This window comes from Melanotaenia boesemani, chromosome 11 (genome assembly GCF_017639745.1).
Source record: "Melanotaenia boesemani isolate fMelBoe1 chromosome 11, fMelBoe1.pri, whole genome shotgun sequence".
Taxonomy (NCBI): Eukaryota; Metazoa; Chordata; class Actinopteri; order Atheriniformes; family Melanotaeniidae; genus Melanotaenia; species Melanotaenia boesemani.
Window position 1 is genome coordinate 16,131,125 of NC_055692.1, and position 17,547 is coordinate 16,148,671.

Genomic DNA, 17,547 nt, shown 5'->3' on the forward strand with positions numbered 1-17,547 from the left:
CCTCTATAACAGGTAGTTTTGACACCGTGTCAACACAGCATAAAAATAATAAAGACTAATTTCTTCCCCCTTTGAATCTTTTTTATTATTCGGAAGTAGACACAGCTACAATAAATAAATAATTAATTGATTAGCATGTGGGATTACTTTGGGCTTGTATTTCAAATAGAAAATGTTAAATACTAGCTTACAACATTCACTTACCAGCTAACATATAACAAAATTAAATCATTTTTTAAATGTATGTTTTTTGTGCTTCTAGTTACATTTTTGTATAAAGCTTTACTTGTTACTTTGTTGTGTTCTTGTATGTCCCTTTGAGTCACTGTCAAATTTAAGAATTGTCACAATCAAAGAATGAGGGACAAGACATGATGGACAACGTGAGAATATTAGGTGTTTTCCCCTCAGTTTTCTCAACTTAAGTCTGACTAAAGTTTGTATGAAAAGCAGATTTCTTATTTTAGAAAGTAAAGTCCAATAAATTTTGACATTATCAAACTGAAGAAGGGGGTTGGATGATGTTCAATTGTCAAACACTTGGAAAGGATTCTGTTTGTGTCATCATGATGATGCCAAGAAAACACTTTCCCACACAAACCTGACAACTACAAATGGTATATGCATAGACTTTATTTAGACAGCACTTGTCTTGACCACTCAACAATATAGTCCTCATTCACCCATTTGCACTCATGACCACAGCCATCAAAATGCACATAAATTCATATGACAGCATACTGAAAAAAATGCAATATATCTGAAATAAAGTTTTAACGGGCCTGTTTTTTGCCTGTCTAATGTTACTTATCTAAATGATGATTAGGTCTGTGTTTACGTTAACAAAAGATAATGGTCAAAGAGGAGCAATCTAAAAGCTCTCCGACACGCCTCTATAATGATAAAACCTATGAAATACCTTTTCCACAAGGAAATGGAAAAACAATTAACAAAAACAAAACACAGTGGTGTTGAATCTGAATGCACCTCATTGCCTTGGAGGGGGTGGTAACATTATTCATAGATAAGGATTTTTTATGCTCAAACTGTCAGTGCATGCACACTCAGGCAGCACAAAATTGACAAGCATGAGATTTGGATAGGACTGAAAAATCAGTAACATACTGTGACAATTACTACATTAGTCAGCCTCTAAAATTAATCTCACCCGAATAGGAATGAAGGCTTTGCTAAATGAGTTCTCTGGCTAACACCACACAGTGGGTATCCTTTTGAACTGTGTGTGTTTGTCTGTAAAAATTGTGTAAATGTCCAGAAGAGGCTGTTTACCAAACCTATGAAACTAAACTGAACTGCTTGGCATTTACAGGTCAAAAACTACCTTCAGATTTTAGGAAGAAAAACAGAGAAGAGGCCATTCATAGTTTAATGCCAGGGCACGGGACATGCGAATTTGACTTTAATGTAAAATTTGAAAACACACCTCCTTGTCATTTGGCTTGAACTGCTGAGTAGCTCTAATATGTACTACTCTGCAAGAAATTCTATAAAAGAAGAAAAGTATCAACAATTGAACATTAAATTGAGAAAGTTTACTCTGGTATTAAAAGAAGAAGCACAAAGGACATTAAGTCTCCCCTCAAGTGGCATTCCTACCAGTTTTTCAAGGCTGAATTGAATGAAGAAAGCTATGGAAGAAAAGTGAGGCATGCAAATTTATTTTTAATGTGGTTGGAATGGTAGCAGTGGGGATAAATCTGATCAAAATCACTGAAGTGCATCCACTTTTGTAACGAGATGTGTTTCTGAATAGAGGTTGAGTCCTCTTTATGCCTGCAATCAGTAACCAGTTGAAGGGGCTCAGAGATTAATCCATTCCCCTTGTTGACAGAAATTTTTCATTTTCTTGGCTTTTAGGACAAAACATACCATTAAGAAAATGTGTGGGTTGTTTATCTATTAATTCAACAGCCACCTACTGCCCACTATTTGTTACAAAAAGTGAGAGTTAACAGCATAATTGAATACTTTCTTTGGAATCTTTATAACAATCTATTCAACATTTCCCTATTTACTTTCTAAACCATAAGAGCTTATTTCATGAAGGAGCTAGAGGGGACATCACAACACATTTGAAGCCATCAATATGCCTAACTTCAACAGTTTCTTATCGTTCCTTCATTTTAAATTGGATGTTTAGAGGGATCTAAGATTACACGGTGCATTTTATTAAACACAAATAAAGCACAAAACAATAAAGACAATCTGAAAAGATGAGCAGCTTTTAAAGGTTTAAAGGTTTTAGCAGCATATAGGGGTCCTAAGCCGAGATGGAAACAGGTTAAGGGAGAATTCAGAATTTAAAAAAAAAAGAAAGAAATGGGGGAAAAAACATGTTGGAAATCTCAAAGATTTGTCTTCACAAAGACATATCTCTGTTTAATAATGGTTTGTCAGTCTGGCTAGCTCAAATATTAACAAATGAAAACTTTCCAAAAACTAATGTGAGCACACTAACAGATATAATCTCTGTTCTTACTCAACTGCACTGATTTTATTAGCGTACAGTACTAGAGTTGACTTTGAGATACTTTTTACAATTAATAAAATATCACAAAGATTTATACCCCTCAAATTATTACCTCTAACAACTCTTTATCAACTAGGCTTTTAATGGAATGAAATTAAATTAAAAATACTTTATTAATCCCAAAGGGAAATTGCAATGTTGTATTTTTGTAGTTATTTCTTCTAACAAAAACAATAATAATAACAAATCAGAAGATAGTGCTTTGTTCCAGGTGGTGTTGGCTTCTTATTGGAATAATATGTCAGTTATTCCTGTTACAAATGATTTGTATTAAATAAATAAATAAATAAATAAAAGTATAAATCTCTTGTCTATTTTAAACATAAATCAAATATGAGTAACACCTTTGTTTTTCCTTCTCAAGCCCTTCCTCTTTGAAATATTTTTCCTATTTAAATTTGAAAGAATAGCATTTCTACTGGCAGCCTACAGTGATTTGGTTAAAATTAAATGCAGATATTTTGCTTGTAATCAGTGTCTTGCTTGGTTTTGTATAGGCACTGTATGTTGTATATTTGTATTAGTGCTTCTTTCATATTTTCACCAACTGTACAATATATTTTCCAAAAAAGTGTAATTTAAAAATGTTTCGGTCCATGTTGTTGCATTTATTGCTGTTTTATGTTGTATTTTGTAATATTATTTTACCTGCGTAGCACTTTGGGTACCTCTTAGTATGTGAATGGGCTATATAAATAAAGTTTGATTTTATTTCATTTCATTTCATCTGTGCATGCTGAGTTAATTAAAAATAACAGACAGCATCTCTGTCATATATATTTCCCTTGAGCTGTCCACTAAACTGAAATGCAAGCTACCACTGTATCAAAAGCTTTTAAATTATAATTTTTTTTATTACATTGAAAGTGTTCTAACAGTTCCAACTCAAAACAATAATAAAGTTTTTACACAATTTGGAAGAGAATAATGATGTCAACTGCTCAGATACTCATAAATGAAGCTGTAGCCACCGAACTGCCTTATTTTTACAGCTAAGTAATTTTCCACAAAATAAAGCAAATCACAGAAAAGAGAGATTACATGCTGTGAAATACCAGACTTCTCCTCTATTTCCCTCCTGCATAGAAAGGAACTCAAAGGTAATATCTACAGCACTCAAATAAACTAAAGCACACAAAGCGCTGTTACACAAATCACCAAGGCGGGCTTTACCAAAAACCCTGTGCATATTTGGCGAAAGCATGTATCTACAGGGAGCTGATCACAGCTGGACAGCTCTAAGTGCTTCATTTCACATCATAACCAATGCATCTTGAGTAACCACTTGTGATCAGATCTTACTTCCTGCTGCAGCTAAAATATAACAAACAGCATATGCACTTACTATGTGCTTACTTTGCACTTTTTACTTGTTCTTCTTGCACTATGCCCTTTAAATAGATTCATACTTAATGATTATGTCAAGGCTTCTAACTGTTCCCCAGCTTGACTGTTGGTTCTCACTTGTACGTCGCTTTGGATAAGACTGTGTGCCAAATGACTGCATGTAAATGTAATTGTAAAAGCACTCTTAAATATTTTATGTAGGATTACATGTCTATGTGTCAAAGTGAATTTGGTCTTCTCTGAAATTTAAAAAGTGCAGCTTACAAGGCCATGATAGCTGTTGAGATATATTAGAAATAACAGAAAACGTATACTCTCTGGGAAAATACCAGATGATGGATATAAACATTGAAGGTGTACATCAAAACTGTTTGTTAATTCTTAATGTGAATTCTGCAATTTCAGCTTAGTGACAATAAAAATAATAACAGTATTAATGCATATTAAAATGTTAATAAAGTTTGTAGTTTCTCTGGAGACAAAGTGACAAACTTTTTAGGTTTGAAAGTTCTTTTTTTTTTCTCCTGTGGCACAGATGGCAGATTAGTCTAAATTTCCAACCAGCCCAAAGCTAAGAAGGTTTTATAAGATGTTAGATTAATAAATTAAGATGTAAGAGCCTGTTCGAATTTTACCATTAAGGTTTTTGATTGAAACTCAAGAAGACCTATCAGTTCTTCTATCACTGATATAAAAGAAGAGACATTTTACAGAAGAAATGGAATTAAGGACATGAACTCTACTAATCAAATCAAACTTTCTTTCTCACATTAAGACACTTCAGTTTGTGACAATGTGCGTGAGGAACCGCACATCCTAGCTGTGAGAGGCTCAGACAAGAGATAAACCATGATTAGAAAAAATGATTGTTTTCTTTAATTGCTTAACTTTTTTTATATGTGCATTAAACGTATGTAGAGCACAGGTTCTGAAGTCAGGGACCCCTTACAGGGGAGAAAATCTGCCAAGGATTTATCTAAATTAAAATTTGACCTCACTGAATTGTCATTATTATGTAACAGATCTTAAAACTTTCAGGAAAATGACTAGTAGCAGGACTGGAAAACTCCAAATGATCACAGATCAAAGACTTCCCTCACACCAATCATGATGGCTGACAAACAAACTCTCAGATCATCCTCCACTTGAAAACCAGCCCTGTATTTATTTTTTTTTATTGTAGTCAAAGTGGAAAACAGTGACTCAGGGAGGTAAATGATGTGTTGCATGGCCTCAGCAGTGAGTTTGGGACATTAATGAGAGAGGGAGGACGAGAAGCTTTCATGATTAACTTGCTGAAATTGGACTTTCTGTGTCATGTCGCTGGATAATTCCAACAGTTGTTCTTCTGCCTGACCTGTGAGGAGATTAGCAGCCACATGTTAAAGTGTATGGATTTAAAAATATATCCATTGTGTCACTAGCTACATTCTAATCCACGATTAGTAATAAGTGACAAATTTTTGTGTATTGTCACAATCATATCACTTTAATTGGTTTAAAGCTAATGTAAGGGGAGGTTATTGATTCAATATCTTTAATTTCCACACTGTAATGTGTAATTATTCACTTATTCAATCAGAGATAAGCCAAATGTTTTCTTTTGTTTTTTTTGCAGACCAAAGGCTGATTTATAACTATGTATAAACAGAGTTATACATTATTCATTTATCAATAATAAACATTTGACTATGAAAAGAAGTTATTCAACAAAGGTAAAAGTACAAAAGTGTCAGTTCAATATTGAAGGAACAAAAGTTGTTCTAGACGTTTGTTTTTTTTATGACATTGCTGCTTGGAATACACCTCTGACAGCAACTCTAGCGTGATTTTCTTGTTCTTTCTTCTAAAATACAGTCAGGCACTTTAACTGGGACAAAATCTGGCAAAGAAAAAAATCGTGTCACATGCACTTGGTTTAAATTAAACTAGGGCGCACTGTGACACTGCAGCCTCTCAGGTGGTTACCGTAGATTATTTTTATACCCGCAGAGTCGTTTTCTGGAGTGCCAGGACAAACTCTCTTCCTCCCACGCCTCCCTCAATTTTCCTCAACCTTCCTACCATCGTTCAGCCTCCTTCATCAAACTGTTTCTTCATTTTTGCTCTTCTTCACCACAGTGTCTTGCACTCTTTAATTCATCCTTTCTTCTTTTTACATAATGCCATCAAACCTGCAAGCATACTTTGAAAACTATAGCTCCCACACTTCCTCCAAACTTTTTACTTAAGATTTTTTTTATTGAAGTAATGTGGTATTCTCAGCATGCAAGTTGTAGCTTATCTTTAGCATCTATTAAGGCAACATGCACTCTTGATCTTTATGTTGTTTTCTGTGCCCTGAGCTATGTTAAAGGTTAGCCTTTGCCTCCCAAATTTTTGTTACTTCATATATATATACTGACCTCAATCTTTCTCCTGCCTAACATCATCAACCCTGCTCTTTGGTCTCTGAGTTTGTCTCCTGATCAGGTGAGCCTCATGATCTGTAAAGTGAATCCTCCAATACGACTAAATATAAGTACACAATTTTATAAGTAGTATTCTTGCCAATATAAAGTGAAAATAAAACCTATAAATTTGCAGTGCTGTCACAAATATAATTTTTTGACATGTTAATCATCATATACAGAAATTTTATGTGCTGTGATTTTGGCTTTCTTGACATGTAAAATGATCAATAACAAAATGGTGGAAGTGGCAAACAACTTCTTCATATGTCTTCTCTCCAAGCCCCGTCCAGGCAACAAACCTCCAAGGTGACACTGTGTAGGTGTGCTGTCTCGTTATGTCATGCTGACTGTAAGCAGAGAGGTGTTCTGGCTTCAGGAGGGCGCAACCCCTCAGCCTAAGAGCAGCACTGGTGGCTGTGACAGTCAGCAAGTGTCACATTTTCAACACATATCATGATGTTGTATGATCTGGAGAAAAACTGCTAAGCATGTGAGTACTGCTTTTTATAATACATTTCTTACAAATGATAGTGTCTGCAAAGTTAAAAATCAACCTTTATGCTCAAGTCAAACTGCATTATTTATAATAGGAAGAACTTGTAACACAAAGACTGACAACAAATAGATTTGGACACAGTGACCATCAAAAATTTCCACCTTTCAGTTTGTTGTTAAAATGATCAGTTACCTCATCGTATAGCCTTTACAAGTCCACCTATGTTTCAGAGATTTTAATCAGGCCATTCGCTGTCTCATTCCTAATGGAAATAGCAACTTTTCAATTTTTCCACAGCCTCTGTCTGTCCATATGCATATTTGTGAAGGCAATAAGCCATAGCTGCTGTCTTCATGCTGTGTCCCACCCTACATTTTTAATTTTCCCTTATCATCCAGCTGCCATTGATACTCCATGTAGGTCACTAAGAAAGACATACCCTCTCTATGTTTCACACACACATGAATACACAAATACATGCATGCCACTTTATCCAATGACACAAGTGCAAAATAAATAAGTAAATGAAACTCTGTGAATTACCTGAAGTTGAAAACATACAACAATACACAAGACTCGATAATGCTAAATATGTGCTGGCAGAGTATAAGAAATGTGAGGCTTTACTGAACTTTAAGAAGCTTTTCTGCTATAAACATTTTTATACTGTATCTAAAGGAACTTTAATACAGTATAATGAAAAAATAAGAAAAAAAAAACATCACCACAGGCAAGCACCACAGAGTTGGGACTATACTCTCTCCTCTGACAGTCTAACAAGAATTCTGCAGCAACCTAACTATATCTCAGGGAAAAGCTTGCCAAAAGCCCTCCCTTGGTAGACTTAAACCCTGCTCTCACTCTCACATACAAGCAGGCACTTCAGCAGTGGCTCACACACATGCTCCCTACAGAGATTAATAAATCTTATCCAGATCGTGCAGCTCTGATGGACTTGGTTGACAGAGGGGGTCTGGAGCCTGTCAAGGCAAGCAAGGCACTTTGCCCCTCTCTCATTCAATTTATCCCCACCTCTGTTGTTCTAAATCACTCTTTTTGGAGTCCTTTTCTCCATTTCAATCTCCATATCACCCCACATGCCCTGCCCCACTGCTTTCTTTTTTATTATATGATCTCTTTATGATTCATTAGGAGGTGGTGAGGGGAAAAGGCTGTTAATTGTTAGCAAAAGGCTAAAACTGAAGGAGACACACAAATCAATAAAGGATTCAGTTTTGTGCACAGACTGCTGTGCTCTTTTAAGAAAACTAGTTGGCAAAGTGAGGCTGAAACTGAAATTAACAATATAAATGTTCACTGCATAAATAAAATTCTGACTAGATATTCATTACACTGTGTGATGGGTTGAGACTGTGCGTTTTTACTGATCTTCATCATATTACATGACACAACCATGTAACACAGTGGTTGAAAAAAGTATAAATAAAGTTAAAAAAGAGAGGCACGGGGGTTGGTGTGGCCATGTTCATCCAAAGGAACATTTTAAAGAGTAAGTCCTTAAATGATGACTACATTGTGCATTGTATGAGTACATATGACGCAATTTACTATAGGCCTTTTACATGTAAAGGAATACGTTTACAAACTTGTGCTGGTTCAACTAAAGTCTTTTGATATTTCTTTCACCACTAACAAATTAAGATTGGAAATGAGATTTGATATGAGACTGAGTTGACAAACTGTAAAGAACTGGCAGTGGCTTTTCACTAAAACCAAAAACACTCCAGCGCTGCAGTGCCGTGGTGCATCCTGTGCTTGCATTTACAAGAACAGAAAGCATCTTGTTGGTGCACTTGACCACACAGATAAGTGGGTCATGGTGTCTTTAAAAGTCCCTTACCATAGTTGTCCATCTTTTAATGAACTAGTCACTGGATTTTTTTTTATTATTATGTTTCCAAAGCTGAACAACCCATGTAGTTGCATGGCTACCATACATTGCTGTTTTCCAACCAGATAGAACAAAAACTCAATACAGCAGTCATTTACTTAATACAATGCAGATACCAAGTTACACCAGCTTCTTGCATGGTTCTAACATTAAGTGACTAACTTGAATTTCACTTGCAAAACACATAATTACTTTTACCTTCAAAGAATTAATTGCATCATACAACAAAATAACTACCAGAAATGTTTTAATGCGTGTTTAGACATTATTCTAAAATTCTATGTGGATACCTCCAAACTTAAACTTAATGTCTAACCTCAATAACAAATCTATCGACTGATCACCAAGAAGTATTTTTCTTTAATGATAGAACTGTGAAGATTATTTGTCAACTTTGGCCATTAATCTCTAATTTATATAATAAATATCTATAACATGAGACGGACATGCTATAAAAAAAAAAGTAGAGTGGATACAAGTAAAATATGTGTTCATTTAAGAGCAAGAACACTGAAAATGGGACAGTGTCAGGAAGCGCCACGGGGCAGCACGTTGTAAAGCACCACCAAGCAGCGTGTGGGGGTCATAACTATGGGGATGGCTGTTTTGACAAGTGTCGTTCTGTGCTGTTTGTATTAAAGCTGCATGGTTTTGATGCTTAGTCATACATCCAATAATAACTTTTCAGTTATGATTAAGCATACAAACATTTAAACAACTGATTCAGTAAATCAACTGAACTAAGAAACGTGGGATAGATGTGCTTCGTTTAGTTTTATTTTGGCCAACTGGGACCACTGTTTATGCAAATTCCTATGTCAGTTATTCCGAGCAATAAGTTAGAACCATTGATGTAAAAAGCACATGTAATCTAAATTTGCATTAACTAGTATTTTTTTTTTCTCTTTTTTTATCATTAAAACAAATACATGTAATACTGTTCAGAGGCATAAAGTCATGATGGGATGGTCTGCGATAGGTTACCTTGAATGGAAGAGACTTTTCACTACAGGGACTGATTGGTAGAGACTGGAGGCTGCTGGCAGGACTCGTCTCTGTGCTCTGTAAACACAAAACCATAAACATAAGATATACAGTACATTCTTCCAACTTTGTTTCCACACTGCAGGATTCTTGACCTTAGTATAATTGTTTGAAGAACATCTGACAGGCAACATTACATCTATTCTATTGAGCTCAGTTGGAAGCTATTTAGTTTTCACAAAATGTAAAAGTGAGTGAGATTGTTTTGTTATTCACCTGGGTTTATACATAATTTGTGTGTTTTCAAATGTCAGCTCAGATCAGACACATTTTGGCAATGCTCTCTGACACAGCTAACAAGAGGTCAGAAAGCAGGGCCAGCTAGAGGGGGTTCCAGACACATGCTAGGAGCTCCATGTAGGCATACATGTCACAATGAAAGCATATGCAGTCACATACAGACAAGCGTAAACACAGAAACGTAGTTCTCCTTCAATGCACAAATGCTGGTCTAAATGTCACTTGTAAAGGATTATAATAGGATAGACGGGAAAGCAGGAAAGGATAAAATCAGGTATTCAGTCAGATGTTATGCTGCATGGCAATGACATGACAACAGAACATGACAAAGGCAAGAAGAGGACATGAGACAGGCAAAGACGATTTTTATTCACCTGAGAAAAAGACATTCAGTTTTTTTTCTTGTCATGAGTTGAATCCTTACGTAATCATATGTTGCTATTTGGCAGAGATGACCACATTAACAATATGCTGTAAAAACATGCTGTTTAGACCAAAATTCTAATTATAAAGCACTTTTGGCTTATTTGAACTAAGTTCTGAGAAACATTGCAGCTCAAATCTTTGCATAGAATAAACTTGATGGTTTATTGGTTTGGCTGACCTTTTAAAGACGCACACCTCCCTATCAGAATTATAGGTGTGCTATGGCGCCAGGCCCTCAAAGTGTCATCAGTGATCAATGCCTTTCCCTATGTAGAGAGACAGGCGTGCACTCACTGACACCCTTGCGCACACACAGCATCACTCCCTCTTTCTCTCTCTAACACAAACACAGTCCCTTTAAGGTCACCGCTGTCCCACAGGCCTTAACACACAACTGTCCCCACAATTAGATGTGGCTCAGTAAAAAGCCTCTCAGATTTAAGAATTGGTTGCTGGGGAGCCATGAATTTAATGACTTACACTACACTGAAACCGAATGTCTGCAAATGATAAATGGCCTTAGGAAGGAAAGCAGGTTTTGTAGTTTATGCACACCTTTAATCACACTCACACATCACTTAAATCAGGAAATGAAATCCTTCAAATAAGGGGAGGGATATACGTTCATTCTCACTCCCTCTCAATGACACTTGGCTTTTATAGGAAGCCAGCCCCCTTTGAAAAAAGTACTGTCATGCAATGCAGTAAGAACATGTTAAACTAGAATTACTGTACTTTAACTCAGCTTTTCTCCAGGAGGCTCTTTTTCACACATTTCTATTCAGTGTGACACAAATTTTAGCTGTAGGAGTCCACATAAACTTTTAAACATGGTGATGGGTTCTCCTTTTTTTTCCCCAAATCCGATTACTGGACAGCAGCTGCCTTAGGGGTTAGAGTCTATCGGACCTCCGCCTGGTGTTAAATGTGTGAATATAGTACGACGTCCGCAAAGGCTCCGAATATGTACTGTAACAAATGAGCTATCACAGTTTAGCTAGAATCCATGGCTGACATTGACAAATGGGGATCATTGTGCTAGGCAGTGTTATATTAAGTGGCAGTTTAGAGACGTTCCTCCATGAAACTAACAGAATACACTACTGAAAGAGAAAAAAAAACAAGAATCTATGAATCATGAAAGGCTAAAAGTGCTGATGTGAAAACTATGATGAACAACAAACACTGGAGATTAAAGGAGGTAGTGCATTATTTGGCTTGTGGTCATATATGCCTGTGTGATAGTTAACACTCATCTCTCACATCAACTTAGATAGTGACATGCTTTCTGATTGTCAACTTTCCAAGGGTTAACACAGAGGTACATGACACAGCCATATGTATGTAATATATACACAAAGTAGAAGTAAAGTTCTCTCTGCGCATTACTTATTAGCAATTCAGTTAATTTACTTATTTGTGCGAAAGCTGAGCAACATTTTAGGTCCCTCGCAGCAAGGTTGGATTATCTATGTGAGATTTGAATGTTCTTACTCTGCATGCTCGAGTGTTTCTCTTCATTTGTTTATCTTAGTTGTTTCTTTGTTAGCCCTGTTATGGACTGATTACTTCTCCTGGGTGCAGTCTGTCTCCTACCCTATGAATACAGGCCCCTTGCAATACAAAACAGGAAGAATCACGGTATAAAGGTAACTGTGTGATACCCAAAAGCAACAGGGAACCCACACTTTAGAAATCTATACAACATTTGAAGCAGTGTTTGTAGAAAAGGAAGGAGGTGATAAAGTTTTGCACGTTTAGAGTTTTAATTGCATTTTTAGTTATTGTGAGAAAGGAAGTTAAGAGCTAAACATTAGGCTAAGATTAAAAAAGAAAAGAACTGAAAACGGGAGCTCACTACAAGAAGGTTATGCAAATAAAACGCAAAGAAAACAGCCATGACGAGTCAACCCTCTCCTGGCTCAAACTTAGCAGAATTTGCAAGTTAATGACAGAAGACAGACAGCAAAGAGGGCAAAGTTTCTCCTCTTTAATATTAATGTTAAGCTGCTGTGTATTCCTTCTCTCTATCTCATACTTCCCTTACTTTCTACATCTCCACTTTTCATGTTGCTCAATAAATGATTATTTCATTGTTTTCATGTCTTTTACAAAGGTCCAGGGAAAAACGAAGCAGAGATGTACAGGAAAGAGATTGGGAAAAGTTCATACTTTCACATGCATCTGCCGACTGCAAATCAAGGCTAGCTTTAATCTTTTATAAAGATTACAGAAACTAAAGTGCAATTTTTCTGAAAAGTCTAGTTACTTATGGGTTTCTACACTACCTATACTCACAAAGTATTTGGTAAGCATGGAGATAACACTAAATATCAACATGTTTTGAAATACCTATTCCAATTGAAGCTGTGTTCACGACGCTTTTAAAACAATAATTTAGGCCTCTGTTATTTTACAACGAGGTGTAATTGTCTTTTAGGCGTGATTTCAACTGCAATGTACAACTAAAATCGCAACGCAATGTTCATACTGTGTTTAATTACATGGTTTGTCTTCTATTTGTCCTATGTCAGCCTCTATTACAGAGTTTGTGATAAACCGCAATTACTCCCACATGTAAATGCATGTGGACTGCATTTAAATAATCTTGTTCCCAAAAGACATCAGATGAAAAAAAAAATGCTCATCTTTTTGAAAGTTGCAAAGGGAGAACCTTATTATATTCATTTCAAATTCTCGAAGTGTTCAGCTAACTGCATGACTGCACCGTTAATATGACTCCCTGGTCTACACAGTTAAACCTTGTGAAGCTATTTCAACGTGTCAGTGCTTTACTAAGTGACCATTATAGCTAATCACATCTAAAATAGTGAGAACGTAATTTCACTGGGTTCCAAACATTCACACTTAAATAGGCCCATAGCCTGGGGAGAAACTAGACAGTGTTTAAAGTGGGCAAGAAGCAAGCAAAGGCATTTACAGAGCAGATTTATAGTCTGTGACAGGAGAATTAATTTATGCTCTATAAATGTGTTTGTGTACATACAAAGAATATGACAGCAGATACTCTAATAAGTCCTCCAGTTTCCTCCTCCAAATTCTGAATCTGATTAAATTAACAAAACACAGCAATTAAAGATCCTTTTAAAGTCAGAAAAGAAGCCACATACAAGATTTCATTGAGCTGATTAAAACAGAGAATTAAGATTATTGTGAGAGGAGCACTGAGCATATGGCTTGCAGATGAAATTGCTTTTTATTTTTGATAACTGCTTGTCCTTACTGGTTTATAACAATATGATACTTTTAGAAATTGATGAGAGAAGTGCTGTGCTCTTTTTCAGTCAAATGCACAGGAGTCACTGAATAAAGCAGTCGTCTATGACGTGCCTTGTGTTTCATTTTTAATTCCTTCACTTGCATATAAGTTCTTGTCAAAAAGTGCCTGTTTGCTTGTGACTGTGTGACTATGCGTAACCCACCTCCTGCAGTGTTCGTCTCAGTCTTAAAAGCAGGGTCTTAACAGCAGTGCAGTCTTGCTGCATCAGTCTGAGTGGAAGAGTCTCCAGCCCCGGTAGTAAAGGGTCATCTTCCTTCCCTAAACCCAGTCCCATGCTCCAGTCAGCAGGCAGCAGGCTGGTTGGTCGGCTTGGCTCCCTGGAGAAGAAATAGAGGAATTTAATGTTAGTATGAGCCAGCGTGAAAACATGATCATTAACCTGTCCTCACCTCTCTCTGCTGCTCTCATTGTTGCTATTGGTGAGTAGTGAAGGTGTGGATGATACATTACACAGTAATGTGGAGACAGCACCTGTTTATAGGCATCCAAGAACTCTGTGATTTCATGTGTACCCAATGAAAGTGCCATGGTCAGAAAAATAACTTAAATATTGTGAGCAGCAGGAATACAGACATTTGTTATTAACACTTTCTCTGTTTGATCTTTAGCTATAATATAGACCACCTGAAGAATATAAAAAATTATAGAAAAGTGAAATACTTGCCTCTAAATTTAAAAATGCACTGAAACACAGTGTCAAAAACAAGTAAGTTATAGAAAGACAGAAAGGACCTTTTTTCCACAGAAAGAAATAAGAGAGGGTGATAAATGACAACATAAGTGGTGACACAGAGCCACTTTTTTTGCTAGACCTAAGGACTTGTCTAATGAGAACCTAATTATAAAAAAAAATCTGTTTTTATATAATCTAAACTCTAAATCATAAGTTAAAAACATATGCCCACAGAAACAAAGGTCCTTAACATAACCATGGGTCTCATCATTGTTACTAACTTCATAGTTTATTTTATTTTTAAAAGATTTGCTAAATGGATTTTTGTTCATAATTAAAGAAAAAAAACAAACAAAAAATGATTTATACGACTGTTTATACAGCATTGTTTAAGGCTTGATTGTTAACAAGCTTTCAAAAACTATGTAACCCTCTACACAGCTGTGACACTGCTGTGGTGCTTTTGGGGTGGATTCAAACACATTAACACAAACAACAGGAGGGAAATCAACTAAAGCATTGCTTTAATTAACTGTCCCTTTTGGAAACACAGTCCATTAAACAGTAAGCAGGCCTCTGGAGTTGATTGTCTTTGCTTTCTGGTGCACAGCCGCTGTTATTTGTCTCACCTTCAGCAGCTACAGCAAAAGAACTGGAGAGAATGTTGAACTGGGAACGAAGTTGTGAAACATCATAGCAAACCTCATCTATCTCTACCTTCCAGCCAGCACTGAGGCTAAAAACAATTACCATATAAAACTGAACTTATTTATTTATAAAAATGTATTTATTCATTGTTTGGAGTACACTTGTTTTAGTTTGTGAGTTTTAGTAGAAGCCTGCTTTAACAGCCCAAAGTACATTCCTATACATGTATATTTTAAGAAATATAGGTAATCTTGTTTTGGCACTTGCATGGACAGAAATCATCAACGGCATTAGGAAAACAAACAGTAGCTTCTGTATATCTATTAAAGTAAATAAGCAGCTGACCAGCTGCTGTTGACATAATTCTTCAAATCTATAACCGAGGACCAAATAATTGTTTGATAATTGGCTTAACAATGGTTTGTGGATACATTTAGCAGGTTTTTCACATGGTTGTAACAACACATTCAACTTCACCAGTGTTCATGGCTACAGCTACTATATTTATAATGTGATTTCTGGTTATCTCTGAAATAAAACGTAGAAGTAATGAAGACATTGGTTTCAGTACAATGTGAGATTAGGAATTCAAAGACGTTAATGAACAAAGAAAGTATAAAAGTTCAGTAAATGATTGGTTTTCATGAGCTGTTACAGTATCTTTACTTTGTCTCTTTAAAAGTGGAATAAGTCTTTTCATGATTGGCAAGATTAAAAAGCTATTAAACTTTGTTATTTAAGCAATTAAAATATAGAACTGACCCTATCTTCGGCTGACGTTTTAAATGTTAAACGTGAGATAGAAGGGAACCCTGTTGAATGTAGTGTCTTCAAATTTATATGCTGTGAGTGACTGCTCACAATAAAATGATTCTACACAGCTAATATAACATGTCTGTTTTATACAAGCATGCCATCCTAAAATAGCATGAAACTGGGTAAAAAAAAAACTTAAATTAACCAACAGGTTAATAAATATGTTTGAATAAACCTAATTCTTGCATTAACATTTTCCTCCCAAGTTGTGATATTTTGACAGAAGAGCATAAATGGGGACTGTGCATCTTAACTTCCTTATGACATTTTCAAAAGGTGAGCTGAGAAATACCAGCCTCCTGTCTGAAAAGCACACCGACAACCTCTGAGTTCACAGTCTGCATAACAAGAGGAGGAAGGGAGGTAGTGATAAAGAGAGGCAGACATAGTAACAGGCACAAACAGCTCTTTATCATCAAGAGAACATGTTCGCTTTGACTGATGGCCATTTAGAGATGTGTGAGGGGAAATAAGAGGTGTTTTGTCCCATTCTCCTAGAAAAATTACCAAATAAACAGTGGCGTCAAACGGTATATTCTCCCGGAAAACCATTTTTTGAACAAAACAAGACAATATCACAAAAGTATCCATCACCAGAATCCATTTAAAAGACTATCCACTGAAAAGGTCAGGCTGCATTTTTTCCTTATACTTTCCTCTTTGCTAGTTCACCAACAGACCCCTGTTTCGTCTTTTTACTATCATTCATGCACCTTTTTTCCCCACCTACCTGCCTACCCATGTTTTTCACTCTTTTTTTCCATGCGTCAGTCTCAGCAGCTGTAGCACTCTCTCTCTGCTCCCCTTTATCCAGCCGCCCCTCGCCCCTTCATCGGAGCCCTTGTCCTACATCTCTACAGCTCTCACTTTGCCCCCTTTCATTGTGACAACCACTACACTAAACTGAAGCAGTATCAGAGCCTTAGGTGTTCCCCTGGGGATTCTGTGAGTGCCTCAGACAAATGCCAAGGAACCAGGCAGGCTTTTGAGAGCAGGTGAGGGCTGTATGTCAAGTACCACCCCCCCATCCCCCTTCTTAAATGGTTTGGATTTTTTTGTTTGTTTATTTTTATTTTTTAGAAAAATCCTGTTGCTGGATAAAGTCAACTTCTTTCATTTATTTTCTTTGTTGTCCCACTCTGCTATTCAGGTGGGACGAGTAGAGGATGGTGTCACATGGTACAGTCCAGTGCCAAAACAAAGCAGCTTTTTCATTTATTTTTTTTCTTCTTTTTGTCACAAGGTTATTTAGTGGGTTTTTGGGTTTTTTCTGCATCTTTGTGTTTCTCAGACAGTGAAAGGCTTACTCTTTGTCTTCCTTTTATATTATTTTTTTCTTTTGCCTCTGTGGCACATCAAATGCACAAAACAACAGAAAAATGAGTGGTAGGAGTGTTCAAGCAAAAAATCATTGATGCCCTTATGCACAGTATTTATTCTGTCACACAACAACAGGCTTTATATATATATATATATGTCTGATTAAACTAAGCAACCAAAGGCTATAAATTGCATTACAGTGGACAGCATTTAAAACAGCAGCTATAAAACTCATTTTCAGCATGCAATCTGTGGCACCAAATATGGGATCCTGAGATGGGTTTTTTTTTTTTTTTTTGCCTTATTTTATCAAACCATCA

The 17,547-nt window shown here is 36.2% G+C and overlaps 1 protein-coding gene across 5 annotated transcripts in view; it reads right to left on the reverse strand.

Annotated features, from left to right (window-relative positions):
• The window catches only part of ccser1 (coiled-coil serine-rich protein 1), a 112,005-nt gene that overhangs the window by 59,853 nt on the left and 34,605 nt on the right, over positions 1 to 17,547 (reverse strand). For all 5 annotated transcript variants that reach the window (XM_041999746.1, XM_041999745.1, XM_041999748.1 and 2 more), the window contains exons 7-8: positions 13,913 to 14,087; positions 9,744 to 9,821 (exon numbers count right to left, since the gene is read on the reverse strand). In XM_041999746.1, the coding sequence (XP_041855680.1) occupies positions 9,744 to 9,821; positions 13,913 to 14,087 (253 nt within the window). The remainder of the gene's footprint in view (positions 1 to 9,743; positions 9,822 to 13,912; positions 14,088 to 17,547) is intronic.